The sequence below is a fragment of the Stenella coeruleoalba genome, assembly GCF_951394435.1.
Source record: "Stenella coeruleoalba genome assembly, chromosome: 20".
In the NCBI taxonomy this organism is placed as follows: Eukaryota; Metazoa; Chordata; class Mammalia; order Artiodactyla; family Delphinidae; genus Stenella; species Stenella coeruleoalba.
Window position 1 is genome coordinate 27,269,103 of NC_137166.1, and position 22,095 is coordinate 27,291,197.

Below are 22,095 nucleotides of genomic sequence, written 5' to 3' on the forward strand. Positions count from 1 at the left end.
TATGGGGCCCCGGAGAGCCTTGTGGCCAGAGGCTGCACCTCCCAGCAAGGAAAGCAGGGAATAGTTACAAATTTAATAAAATTCACTTTATAAATTACAGCAGCAGCCCCAGGGCTCGGTTCGCTGCCCCAGGAAGCAGGAGTCGGACTAAGCTGGGCAGCTGTTGCTGGAGAGAAGTTGTCAGAGTTTAGGGCTGCGGAGGTGGCCAATGGGCCAGCGCCACCGCCTCTAGGATGACCGCAGGCAGCAGTGGGGGCCGGGCAGAGGCTCATGGGCCGGTAGGCGCACAGGGAACAGGAGTGGGGGGCCGAGGCCAGGCCTGAGGGTGCCACCACCCTCTGGGCTCCTCAGTCCAAACTGGCCATGAGCAGGTGCAGCTCGCGGAAGGCACTGCCGTGGCGGCCGCTCAAGCCCGACTTGCTCTTGACGAGGCCACTGATGCTCCTGAGCTGCTTGTAGCAGACCCGGCACTTGTGCAGCCTGCGGGCAGAGGGGCCACGCTTAAGGTGGCTGGCCGGCACGGTCACCGTTACCCCCACCCGATCCCGGAGCCTTTCCTGTACGAATCGCTCCGGCCCTCCTCCCGGAGGAAGGCTGAGGCCCAGAGTGCGGGACCCACTGAGGCTGGGCCAGGGCAGAGCCAGGCCATGGGGGAACCAAGGCTCTGGCAACCCTACCCCGTGCCCTGAGCCACCGTCTCAGGCACAATGACCTCTATAAGCTGCTTCAGCAGGGCCGCCAACAAGCAGGCTGGGCCCCCAGGCCTGTGCTCTCGCTTGACGTGGCACCCCTGCCACACACGCCGCTGGCTCCTCACCTCTCCTCCCGGCTGATGTCCACACCCACGGTGGGCGGGGCCATCAGCATGTCTGTGATCAGGGGCAGAAACCGCTGCAGGATCAGCTTCAGAGAGGTGCAGCCCGTCTGGACATAGCTTCAGAGGCAGAGGGATAGATGGAGTCACAAATAGACAGAGAGCAAGGTACACAGAGACAAAGGGGGCAGAAACAGGATCAGAGAGGCAGCATGGGCTCGTTTTCACTCTGTCCTCTCAAATTTGGAGGGCCCAGCAATGCTGCACGGCCACCTCACAAGGGCACCGGCCCTGGGGGGTCTTTCCCATGGTCCCTCCCTGCTGGGAGGCAGGTGCGGCTTCCCCACCCGTACCTCTCATACTTGCTCTGCAGAAGCTTCTCGATCTGTGGCAGGACGGTGGTGCATAGGTCCAGCTTCCACAGGGAGCTGGGGAGAGGGCCAGGAACACATGCCCTCAGTGCCCGGCCCTGCCCACTTCCCCCACCGCCCCCCGCTCCGCCACAGCCACTTACGCTTTCTGGTTGACAATGTTAAGGAGGTCCACGACCACGGACAGGTCATTGATGGCCACGGCCGAGTCCACCGACGTCTGTGCAAACAGAGCACCCGTCAGAGGGGACCGGGGACTGAGTGGCCCTGCCTGGGTGTGGCGTGATGATGGGATTTACTGCGGGCTGTTCATAAGACTGCTCGGCGTGGTGACAGGGGCCGCCTAGCTCCCCCTGTGCCCCTCGGGCGGCCCTCTTCTCAACCCCAAACCCGGGCAGAGGTGGCACTTGCCTTGATGTCACCCGTGGTCCACACGGCCCGCACGGTGTCCAGGTTCTTGTGGCGGCTGGTGAGCACGACACACATGGTGTCGTGGCCTTTGCGGATCTGTGACATGGCATCCTCGTCGACCAGCTCCGCCTGCTGGGGGATCTTCACGGCCTGCATGGGACGGGTGCCCTGATGCTGGCAGCCAAGTTCTGCCCTCACCCCACGGGCCTCCACCCGCCCTCAGCCTGGGCCCCCCACTCACAGGCAGGAAGTCAGAGGCCTTCAGTCCGATGGGCTCGTTCCGGGTGGCAGGGATGATGGCAGACTCGGCCTTGGGTGCAGGGGTGGAAGTGACGACTGGGGGCCGGGACAGGACCTCGAGCTGGAGGGGTCTGGGGCTCAGCAGGTGGCCAGCCCAAGGCCTCTTCCCCCTCCCTCCCTCGCAGCCCCGCTCCCCGGCAAGGGCCGCCCCAGCGCCGATTCAGGACTCCAGCCCCTCTCTGAGCCCCACACCCTGCCCGCTCCACCTGGACATACTTTTGGCACCGGGAACTGCACGTCCATGGCTGGGCTGGGCTTTGCTGCCTCCTTGGCTGTGGCCACGTCTGGAGGCAGAAGGAAAAGATCAGTGGGTCAGGTCAGGCCAGGAGAAGGGACGGGCGGGCAGAAGGCAGGGCTTGGGCTAGGGCTGTGGGCGGCACCTCTAACGGGAGGCCTGGGGGCCGGAGATGGGCCTGTCCCCTCCCTTGCCACCCACTCAGCCACAGGGCTGGTAGAAAGCAGGCGCCAAGCACTGTGTGTGGACAGGACCCAGGGAGCTCCAGGGAGGGGCGCTCCTGTCGCCTCACTAGGAAAGGAGTGTTTTTGGGAGGGGGGCGGTGAGTGGATAGTGGATGGTGAGTGGGAGCGCGGGAGAGAGAGAGGCCCTTCAGGAACCCAGCCCGAGGGGCACGAGAAGATGGCCCCTTGAGGAGAAAGCAGGGGAGGGAGGGAGGGGCTGGAGGATGAGGGTGCCCCGCTCTGCCACCTTCTCCAATCGTAAGTGAGCAGAGCAGGTTTTCTCCCTTCTTAAACCCTCCAGCAGCAAAACCCCAAGCCCCCAACCCAGGGCCTGCAGGGCCTGGCCTCCTGCTCCCGGACCCCAAGCCCCCGCTGTCCTCTCGGCTCCCTCCCACCTGAGGCTCTTCCCTCCTTGTCTCCTCACCTGGCCCCCAGGCCTGCCTGATGTGCCGCCTCCTCAGAGCCTCACGGCCCCCCATCTACACGGGCCCCAGAGCCTCTCACCACTCCCGGCTCCTTCCTACCATGTGGCTGCCTACCGTTCGCCTTCCTCGCTGGGTGTGGGCTCCTGACGGGGGCACCTACCTGCCTTTTCACACTCAATCACCAGGGCCTGGCACAGGGCCTGGCACACAGCAGGTGCTTTGGGGGCGAGTGGAGGGAAAAGATCCAGTGGGAGAGAGGCTGGAAACTGTGCTGTGGAAGGGGAGGACTAGGGAGCTGGGGACCCTGGGAGGCCAGGCTCTGCCCCCCGACTCACCATCCTCCGGGGGTGCTGGGAAGGGCTCACTTCTTCGGGGTGGCGTCCGACCTGTGGAGGTAGAGGGGGTTGGGGACTCATGTGGGTCAGCCCAGGGCTGCTGTCTGAGCCCTCAGGGCCCGGCCAGCCGGGGACCCTGGGCCCGTCAGGATGCGGCAGATGCAAGGTGGTTCCCAGGCGCGCGCACAGCTGCAGACTGACCCGTTCCCGGGCCCTGAACCCTCAGGCTTGCCCCTTCCCGGCCCCTTGCCCCACTGGGCCTTCCTTTGCTTGGGGCAGGCCGAGCACTGAGCGGCTGCTGGGCCTCTGCTGGGGCCTAGAGGACCAGGGAACAGAGCCCAGGCCCAGACATGGGTTAGGAATTAAGCTAAGGGAGTGCAGCAACATGGACGCCATCCCCAGAAAGGACCATCTGCCTCCCTTTCACAGAGGGGAACGCTGGGGCTTGGAGGGGAGGGCCCAGGCCTCACTGATGCTGTTCTTGGGCTGGAAGATCTCGTTGTAGTCCTCGGCGTTTTGGATCTCCGCCCGAGACTCCCGCTCATCCCGGTCATCCTCGCTGCTGGGGCTGCGGCGCTCGCTCTCTGAGTTCTGCTTCACCCTGGGGAGCAGGCCGGGCAGAAAGGAGGCAGGGGCCCCGGTGAGGCAGGGGCTGCGGGCCCGCCTCCTGTGCCCCCCAGCGCCCTCCGGGGCCCCGAGCACCCCACCTCTGAGGCTCGCTGCCGGTGGCGCCGGGCCGCTCGTAGATGCGCCGAAGCGGGGCGCTGGGGTGTGGCGGCTGCTGTGCCGGGGGCTGGCTGTCCTGCATGGGGTCCGGGGCTACCGTGCCCGTCCTGGTGACCCGCGTCAGGTCCACCACGTAAGAGGAGACGCTGCTCTGGGAGAAGGCCACGCCTATCTGCGGGAAGCGGCAGAGCTGGGGCGGGACCCTTCGCGGTGGTGCTGGGGGACAGGGGGATGGGGTGGGGGGTGGGCAGGACCCCCCGGGGCTGGGTGGGGGTTGGGGGCCTGAGGCGGAGGCAGGCGAGCGGCCCAGCAGAAGGGTGCACGGTGGGCGGTGGCTCTCTCACCAGCTGGTCATTGCAGATGGCCAGGTCGGCCACCTTGCCCCAGTTGACGAGGACCACGTCAAAGCAGCGCTCGGGCTCCCAGCCGTAGACGCGCAGTGAGTCCTGGCAGCCACTATACAGGCAGCAGCCATCGGGGTTGAAGAGGACGCTCCTGGGCCAGGCGAGAGTGGGCCGTGGGTCAGGAGACACCGGAGAGGCTGCGGGGAGCCCAGGACGGGAGGGAGCGGAAGCGGAGATGGGAAAGGTCCACCTGCAGCCACACCCCACTGCCCGGGAGGAGGGCCCTGGCCCACTGCCCAGCCGCCCACCTACCTGACAGGCCCTGGCTCCCCTTCGATACAGCTCACCACCTGGAATTTCTCCAGATCCCAGAAACGGATGGTCCTGCAAAGGAAGTCAGGCTGTGCTGGGAAGCCAGTGCCACGTGTTGGCCTCCACACAGGCCAGTGGCCGGGGGAGCCCACTTCTCTCCAGACACCTGCCGCCCCAGGTCACGGCCATTCAGAGCAATGCCTGGGGCCATAGGCTGGCCCTGCACAGGCAGCGGGAGGGGACTCGGCACCTGGGAGGTGAATATGGGCCTTGGACCCAGACACGCAATCAAGTCCCAGGACACTGGGGCCGGATCCAGACATACCATGAAGTCCCAGGACACTGGGGCCAGGGTTGGGAGAGAGATGTGACCCGGGTCCCATCCCAGCTTGGCTGACAGTTAATTCAGCCTACCTGGGATCATATGACACCCTGGGACACAAAACCAGACTGGGGACAGACATATGCCAGAGGACAGGGACGTGAGGGACAGCAGTCACGGGCGACGAGCCCTGCTCCTCCTCACCTGTCAGAGCTGCCAGAAGCCAGGAGGTACTCATTGGGGTGAAACTCCACCACGTTGACAGGCCCTGTGTGGCCGGGGAACTCGGACATCATCTTGCCAGCAGTCAGATCCCAGAGCTGGGGCAGGTCAGGGTGGAGGTCAGTGCCAGCCTGGCCCTCAGCTGCCCGCTCGCCCTCCAATCCAGCCCGAGCTCTTTATCCATGAACCACCTCCCACTCTGGACAGGCTCGGGATGTGCGAGCCTGATCAGGAGGGAGGTGAGGACCCAACCTGAGTGTGATCAGCAGACCCCAGTCCCCAGCCCTGGGCCCGGGTCAGGCCGGGAGCTACCTTCACCGTGTGGTCATCTGCGGCCGATGCCAGCCACTTCCCGTCGGGGCTGAACCGGAGACACCGCACGGCCTGGCTGTGCCCCTGAGGGGAGGACAGAGCATGAGCACCCGAGGGGCCTGGGCCCAGCGGACTTCTCTCCCCACCACCCACTCCTCCCTGCCCTCCATAAGCAGTGCTTCCTGGGAGCAGGCAAGGAGGGGACTGACAGCCACATGTGGGAGATGTCACAGAGGGACACTTCTCCACATGCGGTCACGGACCCCCAGTCCTGCAGGACGCTCCAGGAAATAACACTGTGTGGCCTGACAGTTTGGGAAGCAATGTGTCTTGTGTCTCTTTTTGGAGAGTTAAATGCCTCCTCTTAATGTCAAAGGGTCTAGAAACCCCCCAAAATAATTATTAAACCCAGTCCTTCCAAACTCATATGAACAGGAACCCCCTTCACTTAATGACTCCTGTTAGCGGCCTGCAAACCGTGGAGCGCAGTTCGGTAAACACAGCTCTGCGGGGAGTCACGGAAAGCCGGGGGTCCAGGTAGACCACCCACTGCACTCCTGCTCTGCTCCAGATGCATGTTTCTCATCTGGACTCTTGTTTCTTACGTTCTCACCCAGGTTGGACAACAGTCCCCTCCAGCCCCTGCCAGGGTCTGGACACCACCCCATGCTCCGCGCCTGCAAGGTGCTTGTGGAATGACGGACAGAGGGTGCCTTGCTTACCCTGTATCGGAACACACAGCCTTTCCTCCTGATGTCCCAGAGCTGTGAGCAGAGGAGCAGAGGGGGGCAGGGTCAGGACAGGTCACAACCAAGGTGGGCTGGGCTGGGGAGGCCTAGCCAAGCTAAGTCCTGGAGCCTGGTCGGAGGGCAACATGTGGCCATGAGCAGAGAGGGGCTCTGGGCACCTCCAGGTCATTACACCTCCAAGTGACAGGGGTCTGGAAACAACTCACTAAAGCTGGGCATCCTGAGCAGAAATGTCTGGCAAACGCTTCCACATCGCTGCCCCGGGAGGGCACGGATACTGCCACACAGGGGGAAGATGTCCCCCAAAGAGCCGAAGCCCACCCCCCCACCCGAGACGGGACACACCGTCCCAGTCCCACTGCTTGGCCCAGTGGGAGAGCCAGGGTGCAGAGTGGTGGCTCACCTTGATGTTCGTGTCCTGGGAACCCGAGGCCACAAACTCGCCATACGGGTGGAAATCCAGGCTGCAGATGTTGGCTTTGTGTCCCATAAGTGTGCGAAGGACTAACAAGGAAGAGAGCAGAGACAATGGCGTGAGAGGCAAACAGGATGGCTGGTGGAGCGAGGGCTGTTGTGTTCGTTTGTGTGTGTGCTTTCATACTGACTGCACAGAAAAACACAACAGTATCACAGACTTTCAAAACAAGGAGAAAAATCAACCAGAGTCCTACCACCCTAACAACTAACTTTCCTATTTTCCTCTCAAGAGATGCCAGCCATTTCTGCCATTACCCGAGCCCTCAGAAAACTCCCTGCAAGCTCCCCACAGCTTGCACCTCTGGGCTTGTCCCAGCATGCTCTCATGAGAGTGAAGCCCCAGAGTCAGCAGAGCCAGGTAACTACTGTACTTGGTTCAGGCCCTGTGGATGTGGACGTGGAGCTTATGGTCTGCCAGGCATCCCACCACACCCGAGACAGTGCAAGGAGAGAGATGCAGGAGAGGTCCAAGCTGGGGGAGAAGCTGCTAGGTTGAAAAGAGAAATCCAGGGGGGCTTTTTGGAGGCGGTGGTCGTTGAACAGGATGTTAGTGGGTGGCAGATGAGGGAGGCTGCAGGCAAACCTTGCGTTTCTGTCTCAGCGTGTTCTCCGGTACCACTCAAGTTTGCCCCTTCTCTCTGGCGTCATGTGTCTTGCTTTTTATAAGACTTATAACTCCGCTGTTTGAATGAAACCGTCCACCCCAGGAGTGCTGGTGCCAAGGGGTGTGGCAGTCCAGCCATCCTTAGGTTTGCGCCAAGGTGAAACAGGCTGGCTTGTGAGGTGGTGAGCTGTCTGTTGGAGGAGGTGTTCAAGCAGACCGCAGATGTAATGCTTTAAGGACAAGATGCAACCGCACCAAAACGTGAGCAGCTGCCCTCCTCACTCTCTGTAGTTGTCTCGGGGGCTCAGCATTGCCTGGCTGGCCAAGGGGACTTCAGGCACATGCTGCCCAGTCCAGGTCCTGGAGGGAGGAGACTCGTCTGGCTCCTGCCCCAGTCCACACCACCCCCGCCAGCCCACCTGCTTTGCATCCCCCAAGCCAGGCTTCCAAAATCCTGGCCCGCCCTGAGAGGATGTGGCAGGTTCACGTTCATGAAGCATATGCCTTCCTGTGGATCCTGAGCTGAGCCACCCTCGCCCTCTGGCTGCTCTGTGGAAAGCAGGCAGGAACACATTCTTCCGGCGTGATTTCTGCCCTTGGTCTTCTGTCCCAGGAGGGCTCTCGGCAGGCCTCCTGAGGCCGGATTTCGTCGCAGGATCCAGGAGCTGCAGAGTGGAGGGGTCTCCGGGGTCTGTCTGCCCCGCATGGGAATCTCTAAACCCTTCCAGCCAAGTAGCTGAACCCTCCAGTGATGGGCAACTGATGTGACAGGCAGCCCTTTAAGAACCCCTTCCTGCATGTGGGGTGCCAGTTTGCCTCTGTATCATTTCCATTCACACTGTGGTGGGTTGGGGGTGGAGGTGGGCCTGAGGTCTTAGCTCTTTCTGCCGAGGATGCTACGGGCAAGTTTCTCTTCCATCGCTGAACCCCCCGCAAATGGCAGGGCGGACAACACTGGGATGGGAGTCTTGACACCCGGATTTGAGTCCCAGATTCCGCCACCCCCAGCCACAGAGGCTTTATCAAGTTCAGGGCCCTCCCTGAGCCTCAGTTTGTCCATCTGTCATATAAGGAGACAGTGCCAACCTGGCTTTGCATCAGAACCACCTAGAAGCTTAAGAAAGCCAGAGTCTGGGCCCATCCCACTACTGAGTCAGGCTCTCCGGGAGTGGGGTCTGGGCTGTGTAACAAGCTCGTTGTAGAGCAGCCAGCTCTGGGAGTCCAGGGCTCAGGAATTCCAGAGGTCTTCAGTTTCCATTCTTTGCCCACCTCAAGAAATTCCTCACATTCCCTTATGCGTGAAAGTCATGGCTGAGAAATCACGGCCCATGGCTTCTCTTTTTCCTTTGCTCCTCAGTGAATGGTGAATGGCTGGTGCCCTCCACTGGGATCTGGGTCCAGGCAGAGGCTTCCCAGGAAATGAACTGCCTTCTGCCCGAGCCTTTCTGCTTTCTCAGCTGGAGCCCAGCCAGCCCAGGCTTGCTCCTCCCTGGCCCCTTGTCCAGCGATGCCCCCGCACTGTGGGTCCTGTGTGTGGCCAGGCAGTGGGACCGCATGCTGAGATGCTAAGCACTCAGCCCCTGTTTATTATCTCAGAGGGCCTGGGGCTCTGTCTGTTTATTTATTTATGGCTGCGTCAGGTCTTAGTTGCCGCACGCAGGCTCTCTAGCTGTGGCACGTGGGCTCCAGAGTGCGCAGGCTCAGAAGTTGCGGCGCGCAGGCTTAGTCACCCGACCAACCAGAGATTGATTCCGTGTCCCCTGCATTGGAAGGCGGATTCTTAACCACTGGACCAGCAGGGAAGTCCCGGGGTTCTGTCTTTCTTAAACAGCCTGTCACTGGGTGGGCCAGCACCACCCAAGAGGCTCAGGTTGAGGTCATTTCTTGAGGATCACCTATACAAGAGCAGAATGAACCCAGCCACCAGGCATGCATGGCCAGTGGCCGCCGTCCTGCAGCAGAGGTAGAGCAAGCACCAGAGTAGAAGCCTGGAATGACCTTCAAGTCTCAGCCAGGCAAGGGGGGCATCTCTTCTGGAAGAGGCAGACTTGGCAAAATCCATGTCACCCTTTCCTCTCCTGTCCTTCAGGTAGGGGATGGCCTCCCGCCTGGCATGCTGGAAGGTCCAGACTAGAGGTTGGCAAAAAGCAGGGAGCAAACAGGTTTTACTTGGACCTCTGAGTGTCAGCCTGCAGAGTGTTCTGAAAAATATGGTTTTTTTTTAAATTAATTGACTTATTAAGTCATCTATTTTTGGCTGTGTTGGGTCTTTGCTGCTGCATGCGGGCTTTCTCTAGTTGTGGCGAGCGGGGGCTGCTCTGTTGCGGTGTGTGAGCTTCTCCTTGCGGTGGCTTCTCTTGTTGCGGAGCACGGGCTCTAGTGTGCAGGCTTCAGTAGTTGTGGCGCACGGGCTTCAGTAGTTGTGGCACACGGGTTCAGTAGTTGTGGCTCACAGGCTCTAGAGCGCAGGCTCAGTAGTTGTGGTGCACGGGCTTAGTTGCTCTGCAGCATGTGGGATCTTCCCGGACCAGGGCTCGAACTTGTGTCCGCTGCACTGGCAGGCGGATTCTTAACCACTGTGCCACCAGGGAAGCCCTTGAAAAATATGTTGAATTAGCTGTCAACCTTCAGAAATGGGTGGATTCCACATAAATGTCCAGATTCCCAGCTTCACTTGAAAAATCTGTACAGCTGGCAACACTGTGCCCAGACTGCTGTGTGGCAACAGCCAGCAAGGCTGAGAGGCAGCCCCCCTTCCAGGGAAGGCAGGACTCCCCAGTTGGCCCAGAACTGAGGGCATGAGTTTATAGACCAAAAGATCCCAGTGAGGATCCAGCATAGGGATGAGAATAGGCCCACCAAGGCCTTGTCTATGAAACCTGAGGACACTGGCACGAAGATCCTATAAACCTGTGCAGAGAGAGAGGCAGAAGGAGGAAAGAAGCAGGTCCCATGAGAGGGATCTGGGATGAGACAGCACTGACCTCCCCACAGCAACCCTGGAACCTAAAAGGCAACGGAGCTGCACCTTCACAATTCGGAGGGAAAAGTATTCCCAACCTAGAATTCTATACTCCAACTCTTAGAAATAAAAGGGGGGTGGTTTTAGAATAAAGTAATTTTCAGGGACTTCCCTGGTGGGTCAGTGGTTAAGAATTCATCTGCCAATGCAGGGGACATGGGTTTGAGCCCTGGTCCGGGAAGATCCCACATGCCACGGAGCAACTAAGCCCGTGCGTCACAACTACTAAGCCTGCGCTCTAGAGCCCGTGAGCCACAACTACTGAGCCCACATGCCACAACTACTGAAGCCCATGCACTACAGCCACTGAAGTCCACGTGCCTAGAGCCTGTGCTCTGCAATAAGAGAAGCCACCGCAAGGAGAAGCCTGCGCACTGCAACGAAGAGTAGCCCTTGCTCGCCGCAACTAGAGAAAGCCCACACGCAGCAAGGAAGATCCAACGCAGCCAAAAATAAAATAAATACATTTATAAAAAAGAAAAGAATAAAGTCATTTTCAGCCTCTAAAACTGTGCTTGCAGTGTACCCTTTCACAGTAAGCTATGAAAGAATGTGCCGCACCTAAAAGAGTGGGGGAACCAAGAAAAGTGACAACGTGGGATCTGGTGTGGCAGAGTCGGAGAGAGTTCCCCGGGGAGGAGACAAGGGCCCCAGGATGGCAGCTGGGCTGCAGGCCTGGGAGCTCCCAGGCCACTAGGACCTGGGGACAGAGGCTCTGGGAAGAGACACCTCAATGATGGGATGGGTTTGGGGGTAAACTCAAGGAGGAGGCTTACTCTTCTGGCAGATAAGTTGGGGCTGGATTAGTAACAAAGACACAGAGAACATGCAGATGAAAAAAAGATAGAACAACTATTAATTCCAGGGAAACAAAATTATCAAAAGAAAAGAAATGCAAGCAGCTCTGAATAATATCTATAGGTCCTGATAATATAAACACTGAGTATTTAAAAGGTGATTCAGGGAGGATGGGGGGGAAATGTTGTGAGTGACAGAGCTGGGGTAGCACTGAGAGCTCAATTCTCCTTTTCTGTAGGAGGATGGCACAGCTAATGTATGAAGTGTTTTTAAAAAGAAAAGAAACTGCAGTATATCCACATTGCTTGGAAAAGTGGAGGCGATTAGCACTCACCAGGTGCAAGGACAGAAGGCTGAGGCCCCTGGAGTGAGGCAAGGCTTCCTCTTTCCATTGTGACCATTTGTGAACTACCAGCATTTGCCTTTTTAGACTATGCATAACTTCTATAAAGATGAAAACTAAATTAAAACAAACAAAGCACAAGGAAACAGAAAGTCTGGCCACCCAGGCCCCATTCCTGCAGGCAACAGTTAGCTGGAGCTGAGTGGGGACCCCCGGGAGCGGGGCACACACCCCGGTTCTCCGCACACAGACCCTTCACTCATTTACGAGTCCTGCGCGGTCCCTGGTGGCACTTGATGTCATTCCAGGTTCTGAATCCACAGACACCCACCCACCCATGCACACATCTGTCCATCATTCCGACATTTACAGAACGCCCCCTCAGTGGCAGCACTCAGAAAGCAACGCACGTCACTGCTGCCAGGTCAACAGGGGTGGGGAGTCGCCACACTGTCTGGTCAGTGCCCCCAGGAGAAAAGCACCAAACCTAGTCAGGACAGGCTTCCTGGAGGAAGCGGCTGGACAGCAAAGCTGAGGACAAGCACGACTGCAGGTGTGTGTGGGGGGAAGGCAAGTGCGGACACCTACTTTTGGCAGCTTCCAGGTCCCAGACGCGGATGGAGCCCGACTGGGAACCGGCCACAATGAGCTCCTCAGGGGTGTTGAGACGTACGCTCTCCACTGGGGACGTGTGACCCGTCAGGCTCTGTGAAGAGAGAGTGGCAGCTTCAGTACTCTGCATGAACAGACCCCCAGCTGTGGCCCTAAAATCTGGGTCCCTGGGAGGCATGTCAAGCAGGGATGCTGTGCTAGACCGAGCCACCCCCAGGCCTCTCGGCTCCCAGGGCTAAAAGTGGGCCAGACCCCAGTCATGCTCCACCCATCACCCCTGTGCTCCTGACATGAACATCACCTGCAGAAGTGGCCCTGGGCCCCTTGGAGGGGGGCAGCTGACCTTTTAGTCTAAAGTCCAAAGCATCGCCCACCTGGGCTGTGCTCCCATCTCCACTCTCTGCCCGGCCCAGCCCTCAGGAGGGGAAACCACGGCAGAACTGAGGCCTGGCTCGTCAGCGGCACACACCTCGCCCCTCTGGAATGCGTGGATCCCCAGGGGCGGCCCCCTCTGGAGGACCCAGCCATGTTCTCAGGCAGGGGCTCTGGAACCCAGGGGACCTGGGAGTGACTCTGCTGGGAGACACAGAGGCTCCCCCCAATTCAGACCAGGCCAGAGCTGGGCAGGGCTGAGCCCAGGGATGGGGGCGGGAGGTGCTGGAACTTCCAGCTTTCTGGAGAGGAGGCTGGAATCTTAAATCCGTGGTGTCTGTCACTCCCCGTACAGCACTGGCCACCGAACGCACAGTGGTGATGCCATCAGCGTTTGCTAAGACCATGTTCCCATGGGAACTGGGGACAGTAGGGGAAAACTGCTCCTCAGCAGAACGACCCAAAGGCCAGACAGTTACAAGCAGCTTGCCCGACTCCCCAGTATCACCAGCAGGAGTATAAATGGGTAGAAACTACATGGAGGGTGATTAGGCAAAAATCTATCCACATTTAGAAATGCACATTCCCTGCACACCAGCCACTCCACCTTGGGGCTAACCCCCCACACACGCAACACACGTGAAACAACACAGACCCAAGGTCATTCTTTGCCATGAATCTGACAAGAGACTGGAAACAATATATATGCCCACCACAGGAAACTGGTTAGATGAGCTGTGGCCACCCACGCAATGGAATAGCATTCAGCCACAAGGATGAACGAGGCACCCTCTGAATGTGAGAAAGACTAATCTCCAGGACGCTCTTAGGTGAGAAAAGGTGGAGGACAGTATATGTCGTTCGATAGCATTTGTGCAAACTAAGAAGGGGAAGGGGACCAGGCATACACATTTGCTTGCAAATGTATAGAACCATCCTGGAAGGACACAGAGGCATCGGGAGCCACGGCTGTCTCCAGGGAGGAATGTGTGGGTCAGGGAGCTATACAAGTTCACTCACAGTCAAAAACACACAGAAATGCAAAGACTGCCTGCAGAGGTGGTAGAATGTGTATACACCTGAGGTGAGAAAGAACCTGGTGAGTCTGAGGCACTGAGAGGCCTGCTCTGTGGCGAGTGAGGGGATGAGGCCTGCTGGGGGCCTGCGAGCGGCACCTGGTGTAAGCGGCTTAGTCTAGAGGCCAGACCCCATGCTGTCCACTGTGCTGTTCTGAGGGCGAGAGCATGGGGGTCACTTCATGTCCATTTTTTGTCAGCATCTGTTGATTCTTTTTCAATTGGTGTATGTTACTTTGGCATTTCAGAGAGGGGAAACACATTTGAACCCCCAAAGCAAAGTGAAGCAAAACACTTTCAGTTCTGTCCTTAACCTTGGCCGTGGTTCGGGTCAGATCTCAGCTGTCCACTGGACCTCACAAGAACACTGAGCTGATTAAGTGTCTACTAATAAATATCACCTCCCAGGATTTCCCTGGTGGCGCAGTGGATAAGACTCTGCACTCCCGCACTCCCAATGCAGGGAGCCGGGGTTTGATCCCTGGTCAGGGAACTAGATCCCACATGCATGCCACAACTAAGGAGCCCGCGTGCCACCACTAAGGAGCTGCAACTAAGGAGCCTGCGTGCTGCAACGAAGGAACTGGTGAGTCGCAACTACGAAGCCCGACTGCTGCAGCTAAGACCCCATGCAACCAAATAAGTAAATAAATAAATATCACCTCCCGCCCGCTTTTTATCTTTATCTTTACTTGGCCAAGAGTCAAAAGACTGATACTGCCCTGTGCTGCAAGGTTGTGGCGGGAGAGGGCGGGCTTCTGTGCTGCTGGTGAGAATGTAAATTGATTTCCAGAGGGCAGTTTGGCAATATGTTTTGAGAGCTTTTTAAAACATGCCACACCCACAGATTCAATGCGAAGTCGCAGATCTGCTCAAAGATTTAGGGAGAGGAGGATGTTCCCCACTGCGGCTGAGCAGAGCCAAAAAACCGGCAATGACTTCCACGCTGGGAACCAGGCGTGGCCAAGCTCATCCCTATGATGAAATACTGCGAAGCTTTTAGAAATCACATCATAAAAGGCTATTTGTTGACACAGGAAAATGCTGACGATGTTGTTATTTTTTAAAAAAAAACAGGCTACAGAAGAGTAAGATAGTGTTCTGGAAACATACTGTTATACGTTTCCGTGTGTGTACACGCAGGCGTGTTTGCATGTGTGCACGTGTACATACAGGCACAAGTCTGCGCACACACGCATGCGTACCTAGAAGGGCACAGACCAAAATACCAAATGTAATGGTCTTTAGATAATCAAACTATATGTGATTCATTTTTGTTATTTTTTTCCCTCCTTTACACTTTCCTGTATTGGAAAACAGTTTTTGGCATTGAATATAGTTGTGTACAGGGAGAGAGTGCCACTGAAATGGAGCAGGACCCTGTGGGGCCTTCCTAGGACAGACACACCTCCCCGCATGTCCTCTGCCTGCCTTTTGTCTGTAGAGAAACTTCTGTCAAAGGATAAATTTAATCAGAGAAGTGAGGAAAATGCAGAAGCAGCAAGGAAAGCAGTCAAACAAGACGAAATAATAATAGCTTAGTCATTCCACAAAGTCAAGGACCTTTAGTTCCTCTTCAAGGGCTATGGATAATAATCTGAACCATATCTTTTGAGCTTTTTTGTAGATACTGAAACTCCCACCAGGTGAAAAAGTTGACTACATGACGACCAGACTATAGCCATGCCATAAGCTGCTTCCACGAACTGGCCTCAAAGAAATGGGAACAAACAGGCCCCGGTACTAAAGATGCTGCTGATCAGACCACTGCGTGACCGATTTCAAGATGACTGTCAGGGCTGGCGTGCTGCTCCGCATGGCACCCTCCCAGCACCTATATACCCCTGAAACTCTCCTTTAGAAGTTCTTGCCCTCTGATCAACGGGGGGGGAGTTGGCCATTAGATACATGTCTGCCTTCCCCCCAGTTGCTGGCCTCCTGAATAAAGCAACCTTACCTTTCAACCAACACTTGCCTCTCGAGTATTGGCTTCCAAGCTGCGAGCAGCCAGACCTAAGTTTGGTAACACTGTCAAAGAACCAGTCCTCTAATCAGCTCTAACCAGGGGCGCTCAGATCCTTTTTGTGGAATGAGGTGGGGAATGAATCAAAACAGCTGCACGTGTAACTGATAGGCAAGCAGATAGGCCAGTGGGCAGGGGAGGCTCAAATTCGGGTCCATGGGATTATTTTAGCCTTCTCACGCAGGCTCCCCAGGGTTCTGTCCCATGGCCAGGTGACCTCCCCCCCACCCCCATTCCTGAGGACAGGTCCCAGCCTGTCCCAGCCATCAGGGTTGTCCTGGGCCTTCCTGAGCAGACAGCTGGGGAAGGCACTGATGTGCTGGGTTCCTGCAAAGCTGCCCGCTCCCAGCCCCCAACCCTGGCCTGCCCACCCACCTCTCCCCAGCCCCACCTGCCGGCCGAAACTCACCATGATGCAGTTGGGCTTGTTGATGGACCACAGGTTGACGCGACAGTCATCCCCGCCTGTGGCCAGCAGCCGGCCCGAGGCTTTGCCCAGCACCAGTGAGGACACGTTGCTGGCATGGGCCACGATCTCCTCTATACAGGAAAGAGCAGAGGGACAAGGCAGTCAGGGGCCTGACGGGCCACAGGAAGGAGGGCTAGGCCTTGCCCTGCTCGGCCACCAGCCCTGGCACCCGAAGCCCAGCGGGAGGGCTCTGCCCCCTGTGGCTCCCCTTTGGTGCCCAGACACCCCCATGAGCCGTGGGACGAGGCAGAGTTTGGGCCTGAGACAGAAATGACTATTTCTCAACTTCAGTCATTTCCATCCTTCCCTTAGGCCTCATGATTTTTTTCCTTTTTCTGTATAGCCACAGGTACTGTTATTGACTTACTATGCTCAATTTTTAAAACTGACTTGCTATTTTTATTTAGCTGTGTCGTTTAAGTAATAATATGCATGAAATTTTAAGCTTGATATGTTCGTTCTATTTTTTCTATGACACAAAAAGAAAAATGAAAACAATTATTAAAATAAAAAATATTGACCCATGTAACCACCTAAGCGTCTCAGCCGCCGCCTGGTGTTCCTGCTTTGGGGAACACACTTTCAGAACCGTGCAGGTCAACCACAGACGAGCTGACCCCAGGTGAGCTCAGCCAGAGCTTCAGTCCGCAGCTTCAGAATCATGGACTGGGTTCTGGTCTGAGCTCTGCTATTGCAAGCTGTGTGGCCTTAGACAAGTTGCTCACCCTCTCTGAGTGCTGGGTTCCTCGTCGGGTAAATGGGGATAATAACAGTGCTTGGCTCACTGGGCTACTGAGGGTTCAGTGAGGACATGCCTGTGGGCTGCTGCGAGGGGCTGAGTGCTCGCGGCTGCTTGGCAGGCCGAGGACCAGATGCCATGGAGAGCGGGCACTGGGGCCCAGGAGGGTGGGTTGGGTGAGGAGGGAGCAGGACGCAGCCAACTGAGGGGTCTAGGTATGAGGGCCGACCAGACAGAGCGGGAGGCAAGGTCACTGTGGGCGGCCACGAGGGCCCCTGGCTTGGACTTGGGGGGGCAGCAGACATATGTCTCAGAGGACATTGCCAGGGCCTCCAGGGAACAAAACATGGGCAAGGAACCAAGAGGCAGCCCTGGCCTCCGAGCCAGGGCCTGAGTAGCTCCTCCTGAGAACGCAGAGGGAAGAAACAGGTCTCCCCACACAGATGAGGGAAAACCCCAACGCGTTGACGCCCTGAGGCAGCTGCGAGGCTGGCGTGGGTGACTCTGAGGGACAGGCCGGTGCGGCTGCCCTGCAGAGGCCCCTCCTGGGCACCTGCTCTGGCCTCCACCCTGCCTGGGGGTCTCTGTGGTGCCCACGTCAGATGGCAGGAAGGTTGGGAAGCTGGGCCCAGGAGGGATGCTTGCCAGGTGGCGTGGCTCACAGGGGCTGTCAGAGCTGCCCAGGGCACCAGGCTCCAGGCTCGACCTCACAGACAACACCCCACCTCAAGGCCCAGCTAGGCCAGCCCCAGCAGGGCGAGAGCTCCCAGCAGGCCCAAACCTGAGCCAGGGCCTTGGGGACCCCACCACTGGATTCGAGGAAGCTGGGCCTCTCTCTGGTCCGCACCTCAGCCAAGGAGCCTCTGTCCTCTGGACACTGTAGGGACAGGTGCCTGGATGCTCTGGGGCTCTGGTCACAGACACTTATATGTTCAAGAGCTTCTGTTGGGCCAAAGTGACAGCCCAACCCAGCTAGAGGGCAAACCACCTTCCCCCTGAGCACTTTGATCCCCAGCCTAGGGTCCTCTCCCCCTCCCTGAAGACACTCCCCACATGCGCTGCCCTGTGTGTGTGACCCACCTAGAGGCCTGACTGCCCACCCCGGCTCTCACCCTTCCCAGGCAAAGTCCTGGCTGGCCCCCACGGCACTGGGCCTCCTGGGCACACTGCCACCCCTCTCTGCACCTCAGGACTACTGCCCCCAGAGACAGCCATTAATGCATGATATAAATGTTTCCTGGGTACCTGCTCTAGGCCGGGTGCTAAGAGACAGTGGGCAGGGACAGTGATAAGGTTCTTGTCTTCACACTCCAGCCTGATCAGATGGTCCCTGAAACAGGGCATCCAGCCTGAAGAACCACAGACTTTAGGGTGAGAAGAATTTCAAGGTTGGGCCCTTCTAGAAGGGCTCAGACCACTCCCCTGCAAGCAGCCTGAGCAGGGGGCTGATTGGAGCCCCTGGAGGGACCGGGGGGTGGGGTGGGGAAAGGGGGGCACACCTCAGGCACCAGGCATAGGCCTCGGCATAGGGCACTGGCCCAAGAGCTCCCACTCTGGCCTGAAGGACAGCATCCAGCAATGGTCCAGGCCTGGGTACTGAACTTAAATGTACAAACAAATAAAAACAAATAAAAATCCTCACAGCAGGCCAGGTTGATGGCTGCTGCTCTACCCTGTGGCACAGGCCCATGCTAGTTTCCCAAGCTCAGGTGGCACAACCTGGACCCCACATCCCAGCCAGAGCTGGGGGAACACTGCATTCTGGCCAGAGGCACTGAGCACCTGCACCCCAAACAAAAGACGCAAAGAACTAGGTTTCAACGACCTCACGCTGGCCAAGCACGTTCTGATCCTCCCCAGACTCCAGAGCCACAAGGAGCCAGAGGTCATTGGGGCTTGGGCTCTCAAACAGTTTATACCCATGGAAACTGCTGTGCACATGAAATTGTCAGCAGATGCCCAACATGCCTGATCACATCACCTCCCACTTGAATGCTTTAGGGCTTAGCCTTGCCCTTCAGATAAAGCCAAAACCTCAGAAGGGCTGGGGTCCTGTAGACACATGTCCTCACCAGCCTACGTGACACCACATTCTCCCCACTGCTGTGCTGCAGCCCATGGCCTCTTCTGAGGCCTTCCAATGCACCAAGCTTCCTGCCTCAGGGCCTTTGCACATGCTGTTTAGGCAGCCTACAGCACTCCCCTTCCCCCACCTCTCATCACCTAGTTAACTGATTCAAAGCACAACTGTTAACTGTTCAAGCTTGGAATTAGGTTCCAAGGAGAGATGGGTCAGTGTGATTATCTGATTCCTGCCTGTTGCTCTCCCCAGGCTCTGAGCCCCACTGCATAGGGACCTTGTCTATTCTGTCCCCCACTGTCTCCCCAGTGCCTGGTTCTTTCCTGGTTTCTCAGGAAAAACAGCTGTTGAAGGTATACATTCATAACTCCAATAAATACAAAGCCACTCTGTCCAAAGTATACCCTCCTTGGGAGCCCATAACAGGATTCTCCCAGAACCCTAGGGCTGAGGAACAATTTGAAAATGGCCCAAACCTCTCATTTACAAATGAGGACGCTGAGGCCCAGCACAGAGTTTTGCCCAGATTCTCACAGTTAAAAAATTGAAGGAGCCTTGCCCCAGCTTCTGAAAACAGCCCAGGGACAGCTCATAGCAGAGGGTGACCAGTTTGGACACACCAGATCTATGCCAACCAGTTATTACAGGCGGGGTACAGCCCACAGAAGCACCAACGTGTAGAGCAACAGGTCTCAAAATATGATCTGGAGAACACTGGGATCCTCACGATCCTTCTGGGGGTCCAAGAGAACAAAACTACTTTTATCATAATACTAAGATGGAATTTGACTTTTATACTCTCATTTGCTCACAAGAATATGGTGGTGTTTTCCAGGATATATATGACATGTGAGGACATCATCACTAACGGCATGTTTCTGCGTTCTTGTGTTTTAAAATGTCTCAGTATTAATTTCTAACATGGTAAATATTGATAGATATGACTCCCATAAACAAAAACTCTTTGGGGTCCTCAATAATTTTTAAGAGTATACAGGTGTCCTAAGACCAAAGAGTTTAGAGCTGTCAGTATAGAGTAACGGTGGGGGTGGGTGGTGCCCGGGCTCAGGTACATTCCAGAGGCTATCAGCATCCCTCTGCCTATCCTCTCACCCCAGCCCCCAGCCCAAGATGCCCTCATTTGATGGGGGAGCTTGACTTGTGAGATGTCTGAAAACACCAAGAACATCTTTCAGGATTTCTTGCCCCATCCCGCCTGCCAGCCTAACTGGAAATCCTGCTAAGTGCTTCATTATGTTCATTTTCTCACTTGAATCTCACAGCAACTCTAGAATGGAGGCGTGATTATCTCCTTGCACAGACAGGAAACTAAGCCTCAGACAGGTTAAGTCACCCGGCCAATGTCACCCAGCTACAAAACGCCAAAGGCATGATTTGCATCTTGGTCTACTTTACTCCAAAGCGTGGAGTCTCCCCCTGTGCCTAGAACTGGAGACACAGTTGGGGGTTCAGGCCACCCAGCAACAAACAGCTATCAGGGTAAATGGGGTGAGAAAGAAAACCACTCACGTAACTTCCAGGCCGTCTTGGTGACCACAGGGGTGGCCATCCTTCAGCTGGCTGGCACCTGAAGTTCCACCCACAGTAGACAGTGCTTTCCTTGTGGGGTGGGGGTGGATCCCCCCCCAGATCCGCCAATCAAGTTGGCAGGGAGTTTCCACACATCCAGGCAGAGGGAATGCTTCGTCTCCCAGCCCCGGACCACCTCGTGGTTTTAAATCATCCACAGCAGCAGCCCGTGCGTGACTGTCAGGATCCTGGGTCATGGAATGTCAGGCTTGAGCCATCTCAGCTCAACACTGGGCTGGAACACAAACAGAGGTGATGGCTTGTTAGCAAACACTCAGGGGGAGCTCAGGGCGTCCCTGGGTTTGCAGACCTGCAGATGCAGCTCCCTGGATGACCAAGGCCACTTGATAAAGACAAACACCCACCAAAGCCACCAGAGCCAAGAGATGCGCTGCAAACTGGGTTTGAGAATCTGGAGAGGGGGTACCTCAGGCAGGGTGACTTGGAATACAGGGAAAAAGAAGGTCCTCCCAGAGGCCAGGATGATGGGAGGAGGCTCTGTTCCAGGAAGCTGGCTGCCTGAAATGCAGCAGCTGCGGTGGGGCGGGGAAGACCACATGTCTGCAGTTCAGATAGATTGCTGGGAGTCACTGTCTGTCTGACGTATGGGAAGGGGGCGGAGTCAGAGGCTAAGTTTAGGGGCCCATCAGAGGCACCCTAGAGATAGGCATTGAAGTCTTCTCTGGGGAGAGCCTCAAAGAGGGCCCTGGGGGTCCAGTTCGTATCAAGGGAACTACACCGGGTCCCTGCAATTCCCAAGGACAGTGCTGGGAACTAGGCCTCCAGTCTGGTCGTGAGTCGGTATGACTCTTCAACTCTAAAAGGCGACCTCATGGAGCCTCCTATTCCCTTCCTCCAAGCCTCTCTCCCACGAACCCTATCCTCGCCCTCCCCTTTCTCCTGGGTTCCCCAGTTCTGACTCTCTAGTCCTCCATTCACTCCTCCTTCTCCCTGCCGCCTGTGTCCCCCCATGCGTGCACATCCTGTCTCCTGGGCTCCCTAACTTGGCCCCTGCCTCGCCAGACCCTCCTGTCTCCCCCTTTCCTCTGCGCTAACAGTATCCCCATTCATTCACTCTCTTGCTTCTTGTGTCCCTATTCATCACCCCTCCTCCTGCTAGACCCCCGGCTCTGCTTCCGGCCTCCCTGGTTTTTCCCCTCCGGCCTCCGCGCCGGTCCCACCCCTCCCGAAGCTGTGGCTGGTCCCTCGGCCTCGCCTAATCCTCCCACTCCTCTCAGCTTACGGGGCACAGGCTCCAGCCTCCCTCCGCCCAGAGCCCTCTCTGCCGCAGCCCGTCCCGGTCCCGGCAGGCTCAGCCCAGCCCCGGGCTCATCCTCCCCTCGCTTCCTTGCGCCCTCGGCCCCGCGTCCACTCCACCTGCAGCTGCGGCTCTAGAGGCCGAGGCTCCGCTCCAGGCGCGACCCCCACTTGCCTCCATCCCCTGGCCTGATTGGCCGCTGCTTGACAACCGACCCTCACAACAAAACCTCCGGCTCAGAGCCTCGCCTTCCTCACCTCTCGCACCAATCAGCCGCCGCGAGCGCCCCAACCCCCTCCGGGCTTGACCAATAGAAGCAGGCGCTTCTGCCGCTTTTCCTTAGTGCCCTCCCCCTTTTCCTGAATTGGACTAATCACGAGGAAGGAGTGTTCAAGAGCCGCCCCTCGGCCTCTAATGAACCAATGCGAGCTGCCGCGTCCTTGATCCCGCCTCCGCCTCAAGATTTCCCTGCCCTCCCCTTTCCATCTCTTCCGCGAACCTAGTTTGCATTTTCAAAATTTGAGACGCCC

General features: G+C 57.2%; 1 protein-coding gene across 2 annotated transcripts; it reads right to left on the minus strand.

The window, feature by feature from the left end:
• Nucleotides 1–64: 64 nt before the first annotated feature.
• KATNB1 (katanin regulatory subunit B1) lies at nucleotides 65–21,754 on the minus strand. Of its 2 annotated transcripts, none has more exons than XM_079908322.1 (20): nucleotides 21,685–21,754; nucleotides 20,248–20,542; nucleotides 15,839–15,969; nucleotides 11,935–12,052; nucleotides 6,506–6,606; nucleotides 6,076–6,117; nucleotides 5,354–5,437; nucleotides 5,024–5,139; nucleotides 4,498–4,569; nucleotides 4,186–4,336; nucleotides 3,823–4,013; nucleotides 3,586–3,716; nucleotides 3,116–3,166; nucleotides 2,113–2,180; nucleotides 1,838–1,957; nucleotides 1,597–1,746; nucleotides 1,329–1,405; nucleotides 1,168–1,242; nucleotides 818–934; nucleotides 65–480 (listed from the first exon to the last, which is right to left on the minus strand). In XM_079908322.1, the coding sequence occupies exons 2-20, from the start codon at nucleotides 20,285–20,287 to the stop codon at nucleotides 348–350; spliced, it is 1,968 nt and encodes a 655-aa protein (XP_079764448.1). In that variant the 5' UTR covers nucleotides 20,288–20,542; nucleotides 21,685–21,754; the 3' UTR covers nucleotides 65–347. The 2 variants fall into 2 exon arrangements, with proteins under 2 accessions (XP_079764448.1, XP_079764449.1); XM_079908323.1 differs by lacking the exon at nucleotides 21,685–21,754 and adding an exon at nucleotides 21,551–21,645.
• Between the last annotated feature and the right edge of the window lie 341 nt (nucleotides 21,755–22,095).

What these genes read in the sequence shown, in the direction of transcription:
- KATNB1 (XM_079908322.1), bottom strand. Translation starts at nt 20,287, where the DNA reads ATGGCCACCCCTGTGGTCACCAAGACGGCCTGGAAGTTAC. An exon ending in GGGGAGCCAGGGCCTGTCAG is followed by an intron (nt 4,337 to 4,497) that starts GTAGGTGGGCGG and finishes CGCCTGGCCCAG; the next exon opens with GAGCGTCCTCTTCAACCCCG. An exon ending in TGCAGTTCCCGGTGCCAAAA is followed by an intron (nt 1,958 to 2,112) that starts GTATGTCCAGGT and finishes AGACCCCTCCAG; the next exon opens with CTCGAGGTCCTGTCCCGGCC.